Genomic DNA, 13,381 nt, shown 5'->3' with positions numbered 1-13,381 from the left:
TTAGTGCAAATAATTTGTTTCTAGATATTTACCAGTTGCATAATTGTAATTGAATTCTGCTATTATATTTAACTTTGCTGGCTTTCTATCATTTCACAAAGTTTACTTGGAATACTTGAAAAACGTTAATTTAAAATAAACATTGCATTCATAAATTTGTTTCAAATCCGAAATAAAATCTTTTTCATTTAGTCATATACATAAATCTTAAGATTTTGGTAATTTTAATACAAATTTATTCAACTATTTAAATGAGACTAGGAAAAATCAATTTGCCTTTTCACTCGCAATTTAGAAAGAGATTGCAATTTGCTAAAAATCAAGTTGATTCTGCTAAAGAAATAAAACATTTGAACACAAATTAAATATTTGCCCAGAAAATAAAACAATATTGTGAAATAGAACTATTTGTTATATTAAAATCAAAACAATTATTAAAAGGAAAAAAAGCTAATTAATAGAACATCCTTTTTTCAAAATGAATATGTAAATTAGTTAATCGTGTGACTGATATTGCATATTTGTAAGCAGTTTATAAAAATGTGTCTACTGACTAAGTTGAATAAACTTGAAATAAGATTTTTCAAGTTTACCATTAATGCAAGAAATGAGCCTAAATTTTGCACTTATTCATTTCAATGTAATTCCTTCAACTTGAATAATCTTTAGAGCTTAATATTCGAGATAGGATAAATAAAATAATATCAGTTAAAAGTTAGAGACCCTCTCCTCCCCCCCAAACTTACTTTCACAGGCAACTAGAGATGTATATTATTTTTTAGTGTATTCCAAATTCTCTATCTCAACCTCCCCTTTCCCCTGATTGTCGACTGTTAATTTGGTGGCGTGTACTGTTGTTCAAGGGATGATTTTAATGTCTTATCGTCATTCATTTTTTTAGCTAAATTTTCCCTAGTCCCAATTGAGGCGGGGGTAGAGGTCATTTAAGATAATTCTATAAAATACTAACAGGTCGCCCAGTGTTGCATAGTCATAAAATACACATAAATATTATATTTTAATTCATACAGAAACTGAGACATATGCATGCCAGTATTATGTTTTTTCCTAAACAGTTCACTTCTTGTAAGTAAAAAAATGAAAAATAAAATAAATACTGAGATCAAAACCAAAACCTAAAAACAGTGAGTCAAATACATAACCATTAGAGCAACTCAACACAATCTTTACAAAGCGTTTTCAAACCTACTTATTCTTAACATAAAGAAGCTGTCATGTTTCATGACCACACATGTGCATTTGTGAAACAGTTGACAAACAGATAAAAATCCAATCACTCCCACGTACCAATTTTTCAAGCTAACCCCTTAACAACCCTTTTTTCTGGATGAAAACGGATTAAAAAGTTTTCCACATGTCTGAATGCCTTATATGCAAAATTTCAAGTCTGTAGATCAAAGATTTGTTGAGTATATAGGTTGAGAAGTATCTTCACATACACATTCTCACTTTTCTAGATATATAGATAAGAGGTAGAGCTTGGACTGATGGATTCTCACCTCAAAAGCCACACACAGTAAAGATGACTATAAAGTGCTTACCTCCAACTCACAAGATCCTAATCGGGAACCATGATCTGAAAACGGAATATAGCAAAATTAATGGACAAGATTACAATTTATTTATAACTTTTCGGAAAAAGAAAAAGTTTTAATTATAGTTAACTAGCAAGGCTTGGGAGTATGGATAACAAAACAGAAGAGGTTAAAAAAAAAAAAAAAAAAGAAAGATGTGTGCGACTTTAAAATTTCAATCTTTCACAAAATGATCTCTTACACTGCAAAAAACTGACTGATCTAATTTCAGTGTTTTTGAAATAATTCCAAGTAAGAATGAAAAAAATTTCTTTAAAAGTAATTTTACAATTGAAATCGAAGAGGATACATTATCGTGAGGGTCTGTATTCATGCTGCACATCCATAAAAAATAATTCTATTTTACTTTATTTTATATCATTTACAATTTTTAAAATGAAGGGGTTTAGGGGTTGCAGCAGGAGTGTACAGGCGTCTGCATCTATTCATGATGTTGGGTGTAACTCGGCTATAAATACTGAAAATTATTTAATTTAATATCACCTTAATTATATGCACCTTCATAACCAATTAATGCTAAATATATCTTTTGGCCATGCACCCACAGTTGATATGAAAAAAAAAAAAAAAAAATCAACAAATATCAAAGACATCTTAGATTGTCCTCCTGGACACGTGAGTAAGTGATTCATATTAGTAAACAGATATTCAATCCTAGAAAGAACAAAGAAAGAAAAAAAAAAATAACTTAAATGATAGATGTTTAAAAGGCATGGATGCAGAATAGAGTGATGTATAATCTATGGATGATGATGGAAGAGATGATGAAGATGGAATTGTGGGGGTGCTACATTAATTCATGAAGTGCGTCTTGGCCAAGAATAGCCTGGTGAAGCCCATCCCTCTCTAGGCTTCAGAACACATATAGCACCTGGACTTACCAAATAGGTACTCATCTTAATACCAATCAGGCTTAACATTAATTATCTAATGGGAACTAGTGTCAACAAATCTATAACTATTTAAAAACAAGTGATTCACGCTCATGTCAGTATGACAAGCCAATCTTAGAACCAATCATTCGTTTGCATTTGTAACTACTACTTCTAGAGAAAAAAAAAAAGAAAACTCAAATTAAAGCTATACCAAAACAGTTCAAATCCATCAATTTTACCACAAAAGCTGCATGGAATCGTGGTTATTTATTTCAGCACACATGATGAGCTAAAGCAAAACTTAATTTGGCGAAAGAATGATTATTTTTCATCATATATGACTAGCTAACAAAATTTTTATTTTTTAAATAAAACATTCAACATTTTTTTACGATTATTTCAATAAAGTGTTAAAACTTGAACATTTTTGGTTCCCGGTACTTACATCATAAAGATTTTTTTGTATTTTTATTTTTAATTAGATTGAATTCTGGACAATAACCAAATATTTCACTAACATTAAAAGTAGATTACAAAATGAAATCAGTAAAAAGTAGTTTTATTTTGTACACAAACATCTGTCTGAATGTTAGCGCACGTGTATTACAAAAGTACCGACAAATTGTTTTAATTTTAAAAGCAGATTTTTGTTTGCATTCTTGGAGTTCTTATGGCAACAAACTGTTAAATATTTTGACATATTTAATAGCTTTATCTACCTGGCATTGTTTGGAATGCAGTAATATTTTAGCTTAAATGAATTCAATATTAAATCTAAATAAAAATAATAATGTATGAGTCACATAGTGAGAAAAGACACAAACATAAACACAAAGTGGTCTCAGTAGCAACAGAAGATCACAATTTATAGAACTTTTTTAAAAAGATTTACTCATGTAATATACGTCCTCCAGTATACATTTTACGTTTTACAAAAATAAATATGGACATGATACAGGGTTTCACAATAATCTATATCTATAAAAGTAAAATTGTGTGTGTGTGTGTACATTTCCCTACCAAACTACCCTGCCAATTTTCAGTTTACATACTTGAAATTTGACATACGGGGTATTGAGATTTGGGTTGGTTGGTTGGTTGTTGCATATCAACTCTTGAGATTTGGGAAAATCTTTTTAATTGGTTTTCGGCCAGAAATTTAGCTGGCAAAGGGTCAGTTCAATGATTTGACCGTTGAAAACTATCAAATTCCTCTACCAATTTTGAGTCTAAACACTTGAAAGTTTAGATGTAGGTTACTTGGATATGGATCAAACTTTTTAATTTGATTTGAGCCCAAAACAATAAATGTTAAAGGTGTCAAAATTGGGGTCAAAGTTAAAAAAAATTTTGACCTTTGCAGTCTACCAAATTACTCAGCTAATTTTTGGTTTACACATTTGAAATTTTACATAAAGTGTATTCAGACATAAGTCAAGCTTTTAATCAGTTTTTGGCTGAAACTTGGCTGCCAAAGGGTCAAAGTTCAAAAGATTTTATCTTTGCGATCTCTAGCAAGCTATTAAGCCAATTTTGGGTGTAAACATTTGAAATTTTACATAAAGGGTATTCAGACATGCAGCAAGCTTTTTAATCAGTTTTTGGGTGAAAATTTAACTGCCAAGAGGTCAAAGTTGAAAGAGTTGACATTTGCAGACTCTACCAAACTCCTCTGCCAATTTTGGATCTAAACACTTGAAATTTTAAATATAGGTTACCTGGACAGAAGTCAAAGTTTTTAATATATATATATACATATGCACATAAAGTTAATCCACGCGAGGAGAGCACGTTTAAGCATGTTTCTGATGTCACAAAGATAGATTTTCAATATATTCAGTTAAGGGGATTTGAGTTAGTCAGATCAGAGAGAGCAGTAGAGACAGATCAGTCAAGGTTGAGTCGTGAAGGAGGAGGGTTAGCTAAGCCCCTTTTGGAAGTGAAAGAAAGGGAAGAAAGACAATGTAGAAATCAGCAAAGCATTCGAAGTAATGTGATTTTGTCTATCATGTTTGTAAAAGAACTTGTACGAAACACCCTTCAAAAGTGTTAACAGAATCCCCTCTTTCAGTAATGAATTATCATCTCCTCTGTGTTATAAATATGAACTATGTGTAATTATAATTGTCTCATCGTCTGTTATATGTTCCCGTTATACACCTCACTACACAACAGTTAAATACAAGGTGAAGAGTTGCTGTGATGAAAGTGTTTCTGTGGAACACACTGAATTTGAACTTGGCACACACAGATTTTCAGTCTGTATCATTAACCACTTAGTCACCATCACCCACAAGAGAAAGAATACAGTATACCTTCACCTGTTCACGGGTCAGGTTCTTAACCCTATTGCATTGTATGCCGGTATACCAGGTGAGCATCATAACACCATAAAAATGAATGCTTGACAAACAGTGTTGTGTTTTCCTACTAGATCTAGAGATTTTGTTTGGAATATATGGTACAGTAATACAGTCTAGGTAACTATACTATGCGGTGTTATTTTCCTGTACATATGTTTCTTTTTTTCAATTAAAATATTGTTGCAGTACAAAATTAAAATGTGTTTACATTATCATTACTACATTAGTGAATCAAATAACTGCATGCAATATTGCTACATTATTACTGTATTAATGAGTAAGAGTGCCTTAGTGTTTGGGCAGCATTTCATACCCAATATAATCTTATGCATCATCATAGTTTTAAAACTGCATCCAATATTCCTGTTTTTTTTTGCTAGTCACGTAAGTGTGTGTGTGTGTATACAGAACATAACCCCTGTAAATAGCGACAGAATACGGTAGATAACTCCTATCAAAATAGGAGATGTCTCCCTTACATTGTTTGAGTTATGCTTAGAAATAAAGTGTTAATGAATTAATATATGTAATGGCTTCCTGCATAAAAATATTCTGAGCAGAAATAAGTAAATTTGCAAAGAAATTCAATCAAATTACACATTTTCTCTTAAGAATATAGACCAATGTTAAAAAATAAAAGAGTATTATTTGGATAAAAATACTGATATTTTAAGTTATTTAGATGTAAAGGTGAAAATCCAGTGGATTTCATTTTATATGAAAAAAACATGTAGAACTCCCAACAACATGGATACTTAATCTTAATCGACTAGGATAAAATGCAGCTGAAGAAAGCTAGAAAGTAGAATGTCCAAAATCAAGATGTGGAAAACAGTCCAAAACACTTAAAATTCATATTTTCATGGTTCTTATCCAGAATTCAACATAAGTTTTTTTTAATATGGAAAATCATTTTTAAAAATATTTTTTAGCAATTAATAGCATATCATAACTATTACAAGTCTGATTTTAAAATTTCAGTAGTTGAAATTGAGTTGTCTCCTTTTATTAAATATGGTGGAATCAAGACACACCAAAAAACTACTTGATCAATCAATGTGGTTTTTGGAATATGACATTTTTGTTCCTGTATTTTTTAATTAGGTTGAATTCTGGACTTGTACTGCTTTCTTTTTAAAAGTTATTTAATGACAACTTACGGCTAATTGGAGTTTCTGATCCGTTGTAAAGAGTAGATATGGGAGTACCCCCTTTGCTGGGTGCAGCAGATGCCATTTGAGATACTGGAGGGGTTGTAAGCTGCATATCTAATGAAGGACTCCACCACAACATTGGATCGGGGGTTAGTACATCTCCTTTTAAAGGCTGACACAGAGTGGATAGATTTAAATCTGAATGAAAATAAAAATCCAAATAAATTAAAAGTAATCAATTCTATTAAAAATTTGATAAAATATTCAAATGTAATAAAGAAGATTAGACAAAAAATGAAACAAAGTAAAGCAAAAAAAACAAAACAAAAAAAAAAAACAAAAAAAAAAACAACCGGAGAGAATGAACAAAAACGAAGTGAGAAAAAAAAATTAAAAAAAAAAACAAAAGAAAAAAAATAACAAAAGAAAAAAAAACAAAAGAAAATAAAAAGGAATGAAGAGAAAAATAAAATGAAGAAAACAATAAAAAAATTCCCTACCAAGGCTTCCAGATGATAGAAAGGAATCTTTGTAATTTCCAGTGGGAATGCCTGCAACAAATGCAGATAAATCAACAGAAGAATTCCGTTTGCTGCTGTTCCTTCTTTGACATGGAAAGAACGTGGGAAATTCCTCATCTTTGTAAAGTGTACCTTCAATTGGATCAAGAATCAGAGACGCGCAACTTGCAATTATATCATGGGTCTCTTTACTATGCCATCTGTTAAACAGAAAAAAAAAGAAACAAAATTCATTATATGTGTTTGTATGCATTAATATTTATTGAAAAATATTATACAGTAATACCTTGAGATATGAATTTAATTCATTCTATGACTGCTGATGTATCTTGTAAAAAAAAAAAAAAAAAATTGCATTTCTATTTGAATTAGAAGAAACAAAATTAATCCATTTCAAGGGTAAGAAACTTACTTAAAACAAGCTCAAATTACACTCAACAATCACTAAGGAAAAAAAATATACAACAATAATGACATTAAAATTTATAATAAATAATAAATTTTAATAAAAAAAATAGAACTGTACTTGCTAAGATATAATTATTTGTTATAACTGCGATAATAATTAAAGATAGAAGGTAATGGGGAATACATTGGATTAGTTACTACAGTACTGATGATGATTCTTTTTATTGATAATTATATTGATTATTCTTGTATAAATAGCCATAACAACTGATCTGGAGGTATCTACATATAAATATGTATTATAGCTGTTAAAAAAAAAAAGAAAAGTTTTTTTTTGTATTCATAGTAAAAAGAAGGATGGATAGAAAAAATTTAATAGAGGTTGCAAAAAAAAAAAAAAAAAAAAAAAAATTACATAAGGGGGTAGAGTTAGCTGACCGGGTTTCGCCCTCACTTTTTAAAGCTGAATTGAGGGGGGGGGGTTGTGTAGGGAAATGAATTCAAACGGGGGAACGACTAAAATAAAATTAAACTATCGAAAAAAAAAAACAAAAAAAACATGGGAAACAACTAAAATAAATCTATTGTTATAATAATTATGCAATGGAAAAGAAACATCTTAGACTAATCACATCCAGACCCAAAAGACAATCCCTCTGCTTAAAGACAGATGGTCTCTTTAAATGAACGTGATTAGTCTCCAAGACCTTCAGACGAAATAATGAATGCGCGTGACTTAGAATAGAAAAAGAGTCACTGCTGAAATTCATTGCACATTTCGGGTTTTTAAACAAATGGTCCGTTATAGGAGAATCATACGTATAACTCAAAACATCCGTTGGTTGGTAGATTCCATTCCTGATTTTACTGGGTACATGTTGGACGCGACCATCTAACCTAAGGGTCATTCTGCCAATGTAGTTGGCACTGCAACTACATTTAAATTGATAAATGACATCATTCATATGATGGGGGGAGGCAGAATGTCCTTTTGAGAGAATGGCAATAATGAGTTTGTCGAAAACATGTACGTTGGAGGCAAAATAACAATGTTCAACAGCTGAGCTAATCTGGCAAATTTTTCATTTATTGCCCCTAACCAAAGTAAATGAATGTAAATTGGACATTTAGCTGCCATCTTAGTTTTTATTTGAGAAAAATTGTTTATTTTTCTTTTTATGACGGTACCCATTATTGGACACAGTATTGGTGATCGTTTTTAGTTCTTCATCTAATTTAGATTGTAAACAAATCTTGAGGGCACAATGTGTTAGGGTACAAATTATATACTTTAGTTTGTTAGGGTGGAATGAATCCCAACGTTTATACAGCCCCGTACACGTCGGTTTACAGTAAACTGATGTAAGAGGACTTGATGGAGTTTTCGTTATCAATACATCAAGGAAGGCTAAAGTAGAATTACTTTCTCCCTCATAAGTATACTTTAACACAGAATGCATTTTGTTGAGTAAAGTGAAGAATTTGTTTGCTTCCGTTTGACTATTGAATAGGCAAAATGTGTCATCTACATATCGAAAGTAGACTAGCGGTTTTATGGGTCTGGATAAGAATTGTTTTTCATATAAACCCACAAATATATTTGCCATCATTGGTCCAAGGACGGAGCCCATGGACACACATCATTATCCAAAATGAGAGCACAATAAGTAGATTCATTTGAAGGAGGTAGGTATCCTACCTCAAACTGAACAGATAATTTTTGATTGAAACCACTATTAATTAAGTACAGTATAAAGTTGAGAAAAAAGAATAACTCCCTTATGGAATTATTTCCAATTTATGAATAATCAGGTTAGCCATTTTTTTTTTTTAAATTGTCTCCTCGATAATTTATGTTAGGTAGTAATATACAGAAGTATTTGGCTTTTAGGATGGGATTATAATGTTGTATTTGTTCCTTCCTTATTCTAGAAGATTTACCCTTTTTTAACTGAATTTTTTTCTTTTCAATCCAGAATGACTTGTTTTGTAGAGCTAAATTTTTCTCCACATTAAAAACAGACTTTGTCAATAATAATCACATGCTACTGCTGACCCAGATCCAGGTGTCCCCTTCTAGTCTGCAATAACTATCACACATACACAATTACTGATGTCATAGGGTCTCACAAATTGAGAGGAACATATTTTTATTTTGCATACTGGCACAGGCATATCAAAATGTCAAGGGGACCGCATTAAATAGGACACCTTTTAGGAGTTGAAAAGAAGGTGATAAATATCCAACAAAAAAAAAACTGAGTCTAGCAAATAAGTGTTATATAGTAACAATATGCATTTCAAATTAAGTTCAGCAGTTTCATTGCTTAAATGCATGAAGATATTTGAGTAGGATTGATGAGGTTTGATCTCAGGTTCACCCGTCACTCAATAATAGCTAGGGACTTTGTTAAATCATGACAGAAATATTTGAAGTGACTCCTAGTTAAGAAAATGGATCCATATTTAAAAATTAACTCAACATGAAATTTACCTGCTTGACACAACTTCCATTTCTTTAGATCCAGTTATGATTAGTGGATTGAAACGAACACGTTCTAACATTGGCTGAAATGGTTAAAAAAAAAAGAAGTCATTATATCTCAAGCAAATAGCAACAATGGAATTCTTTTATTTTTTTCTTTATATTACAATTTTTTAATAACTGATGATTTAACAAAAACATTTAAAATAAATATTTATAAAACCTTTTAAAAAAAGCAAATAAAAGTGACTGTATTTAGTAAATTTGTCTACAATTAGACTGCACTTATGTACCTAGCATTAGAATTTCAGTGCAATTTGAATATTACTGAAGAAGTATATATTTCTTTTAAGAATATAACATGGAATCGTGACAACAATAAAAAAAAATTGAGGTCATTAAGATTATTTAGCTTGGAGGAAAAACAAAAAAAAAAAGAAAGTATTTCCCAATTATCTGGCAGAAGAGAAAAGTTGACATTTCTCTGGACAATGCTCAAGTGAAATGCACTTAAACAACCATCCACAATCTTTATTTTATATTTGTTAAAGATTTAGAGAAGAAACATTTTTTTTGTGGGGTGGGGGGTCTACACAACAAAGGTTATCAGTAGAAGTGTAAATCCGTTCTAAAACTTTTGAAAGAAAGTTGACCAAGCATCATTTAAGATTTCATAGAAGTCATTTATGTAAGCACAAACAGAATTGTCAAAGAAATACTGCAAAATTTGAATCCAGAAGAGAGCATGAAACTGGTTCAAGTCCAAAACATCTTCCTACCAATGAAAAAAAATAAAAATAGCAGCAAGCTGAGCACGAGTGAAATGTTTACTTTCACCAGGAGTCATGTTTGTCCAAAATTTTTTTTTTAAATCCAAGGCATGGTTTTTTTTTTTTTTTACACAGTGATCACCACTTATCAAGGCCCGGAGGCCACTCAGGAATAAGGGTTATTAAGAAAAGTGCAAACTAATGAACAGATGAACAATTTGGGGGCAATTTTATCCCTATAATGCCCTTTAGGAACCAACTAGAGTTATCCCAGAAATCTGTTTTGGCAAAAGTTTATTTTCACCATGACTAATGTTTCAGAGTGGTAAAAATTGAACATTTTCTTAATCTATTTTTATGCAAGTGTCAAAATGAATAAATTTGGACAATGTTAATTGATTGATCAATAAACTCACCTTAACAATTTCTTTATAAATAATTCTGTTTTCTTCTCGACGAACAAACTTGCGTAAAAAGTTGAGGAAGTTGCAAGGGTAAATTCCATACAAGCGATGAAAAAAAGCATACAAAGAAGCTTGCAAATGGAGGAGAAATATTTCTGGAACATTCCCTAAAATAAAAAATAAAGTTTTATTTGTCCATAGAAATCAAATAAATGTGAATCAGTTGAAGTGACATTACAGAAAATAAAAATAACATTACATTTAAAAAGCAAAATTTTGTTTTAAATTATGAGAAATTTTTCTTAAAGTTATTAAGATTCAATTTAGCTTTTTAATTTTTGAATCAGACTAGTTTATATCTGCCCCTTGAATTATGTTGGTACAGTACCTGATTATATCAATTACCATCTTTTACCTTGCTTCTAACAGCTTTATATATAGTACGAAGAAAAATATTTTAAAGTTTTGTGGCAAAGAAAAATATTTTAAAGTTTTGTGGGGGAGGGGAAGAAGCTATTTAGTATTTGCATGAGAGTAAGTAACTATAATGAATGTATTTATGTATAGTTTTTTTTTTTATTGCAGAAAAAAACATTAGAAATTGTGTTTTTAAACAAAAAAAAAAAAATTTGCTTTATGTCTACTTTTTCAGATTGTCAAAAAATGTGATATTTTTTATTATGTTAATTTTTTCAAATTTATAAAACATGTATTTTCTTTATTTTTTTCTTTTACATGAAGATTGTTAAGGTGTGCACATGTAATCACTTAAAAAAGTAGACTATATTTTTTATTTGTCTGCTGAAAAAGCATTTTTTTACATTTTTTTTTACATAGGCATCACCACATTATCAAGGCCAAGAGGCCACTCAAGGATAAGGGTTAAAGAGTGTACAGTAGAAATTGGACAATATAGTAATCATTAGTAATGAAAATTTGGTAAATTTGATAACTTATATGGAAAGGCTCATCAAGAACTTATTTACGTTAGACTTGAAGACAAGCATATTGTAGTCAGCCGGAAAGCAGGAAAACGGAAGACATTTCTGACTAGAATAATAGTTCAAAAGTTGAGATTATTTGAAAAATGATATTTCTCGAAGAAGACACTATAAAAAAAAAAGAACAAATTGCATTAACTTAAAATTCTTTTCGTCTTTTAAGCCTGTAAAAGTATTTTGCCTTTTTTAAGCATCTACATGAATTAGGAGCAAATACTGATGAATTATCAGCGTTTTAACAGTCAAAACAGTGATAGGACTACAATATTCTATTGGAATGGGGTATTGAAAAATCAATAGTATAAAAAGTGAAAACAACATACAATTGTAATTTTAACTTATAAAAAGAGGAAAAGATTTACTTAACAATTGGAGTTAGAACATTTTTTTTTAAATGTTCTATATTCATAATGTTGAAGTTTTATTTTTAAGAAAGCAAAAAACAAAAAATAGGCCAATTTATTTTGTACCCCAAAAAAGATTGAAAGTAATGTTCCTCCTGATAAGTTTCTAAATTTCATGACAAAATTCCCCATAAGAGCATAGTACTAAGCGTTGCAGTGGGTAAAAAAAAAAAAAAATTCTAATATAAAATGGCCCTTTCATAGCCCTATCATTTTTAATCATTAATTTGCTTAAAAAACTCAAATATATATCATGTAGATAATTACTTAATAGTGCATGTGAAAGGATATTCATTTCTAAATAAAATATTTTGAGGGTTTAAAGTGCTTTTGTTTTTAAAATATGAATATTTTAGAAGAACTACCTTGAAATCTGATTATCCAAAGTGTTTTCTTGTCGATGGCTATTACTAACACAACAGTCAGATATATACTAAAATGGAGCATTGCACCATATCGAGGGATACTCGACTACAAAAACATTGTTCCTTTGACAGTTCAAAATTATTCAGATTCAAGTTGAGTGTATGGAGTAATCAACTTTGTTCCTTACAGTTTTTTTTTTCACAGAAAAGATGTTCCTAGCCTCTCTACTGTATTGTTATTTTCATGGAAGATGCTCGATTGAATTCCAATCTCCGATTCTCTATTGTAAGACATTCCAGCAAGAGCTTGCTTCACTACCACAAAAATTGTCCTTTCTTCCTCGTGTGCATAGCATTAGGCAAAATTTTTGCAAGAGCTTCCCCTGTCTGTGGAATACATTGCTGCAGGACTACTTCCCTGCAGATTGCCATCTTTAAATCCAATAGCAACATAAATTGTTCCCCACCAGTAACCAAACTTAGTTCATGCCATTAAATCATCCTCAATCAGCTCATGAAATTTTTTATATTAACTAGTAATCACTCCATCTCAATAACACATAACAGCCAAAAGCCGCTCAAGGATAAGTGGTGGCCCATTAGTAAAAAAAAAATTTTTTTAAATTGGAGATGGATAAATTTAGACAGAAAAATTAGGAGAAAGAGGAAGAACAGTTAATTCTTACCAGGCTTCTGGCAGCAAAAAGTCGCAACACGGCCAAAAATTTCAAAAAAATCTGCCAAATACTGAATGGTGTGCTTTGGTAATACTGGAAGAAGGGCAGATAAAATGGTAAGCGCCGTCATCAATACAGGAACGTCCGTGTCAAACTAATGAGAAAAAGGAAAGAAATGATGTATTTAGGAAAAGGAAAACAATCGTTTCTTTTTCTATTTTATTTAGAAAAAATTATGAGCATCAACAATTGAATTTTAAAACTGCCTTTATTTCCGAATACAAAAAAATAATCTAATGATTCTTTCTGAGACTATTCCACTATTCCATGTTTTATCA

General features: G+C 30.5%; 1 protein-coding gene across 1 annotated transcript in view; it reads right to left on the bottom strand.

Moving 5' to 3' along the window:
- LOC145292094 (hamartin-like) overlaps nucleotides 1-13,381 on the bottom strand; it is an 89,650-nt gene that overhangs the window by 38,012 nt on the left and 38,257 nt on the right. The window contains exons 6-11 of the mRNA XM_080138175.1: nucleotides 13,053-13,197; nucleotides 10,609-10,763; nucleotides 9,432-9,505; nucleotides 6,509-6,729; nucleotides 6,015-6,206; nucleotides 1,563-1,597 (exon numbers count right to left, since the gene is read on the bottom strand). Coding sequence (XP_079994301.1) covers nucleotides 1,563-1,597; nucleotides 6,015-6,206; nucleotides 6,509-6,729; nucleotides 9,432-9,505; nucleotides 10,609-10,763; nucleotides 13,053-13,197 — 822 coding nt within the window. The remainder of the gene's footprint in view (nucleotides 1-1,562; nucleotides 1,598-6,014; nucleotides 6,207-6,508; nucleotides 6,730-9,431; nucleotides 9,506-10,608; nucleotides 10,764-13,052; nucleotides 13,198-13,381) is intronic.

The sequence above is a fragment of the Euprymna scolopes genome, chromosome 13 (genome assembly GCF_053919585.1).
Source record: "Euprymna scolopes isolate OS-2025 chromosome 13, ASM5391958v1, whole genome shotgun sequence".
Taxonomy (NCBI): Eukaryota; Metazoa; Mollusca; class Cephalopoda; order Sepiida; family Sepiolidae; genus Euprymna; species Euprymna scolopes.
This window is presented reverse-complemented; position numbering and strand designations above follow the sequence as displayed.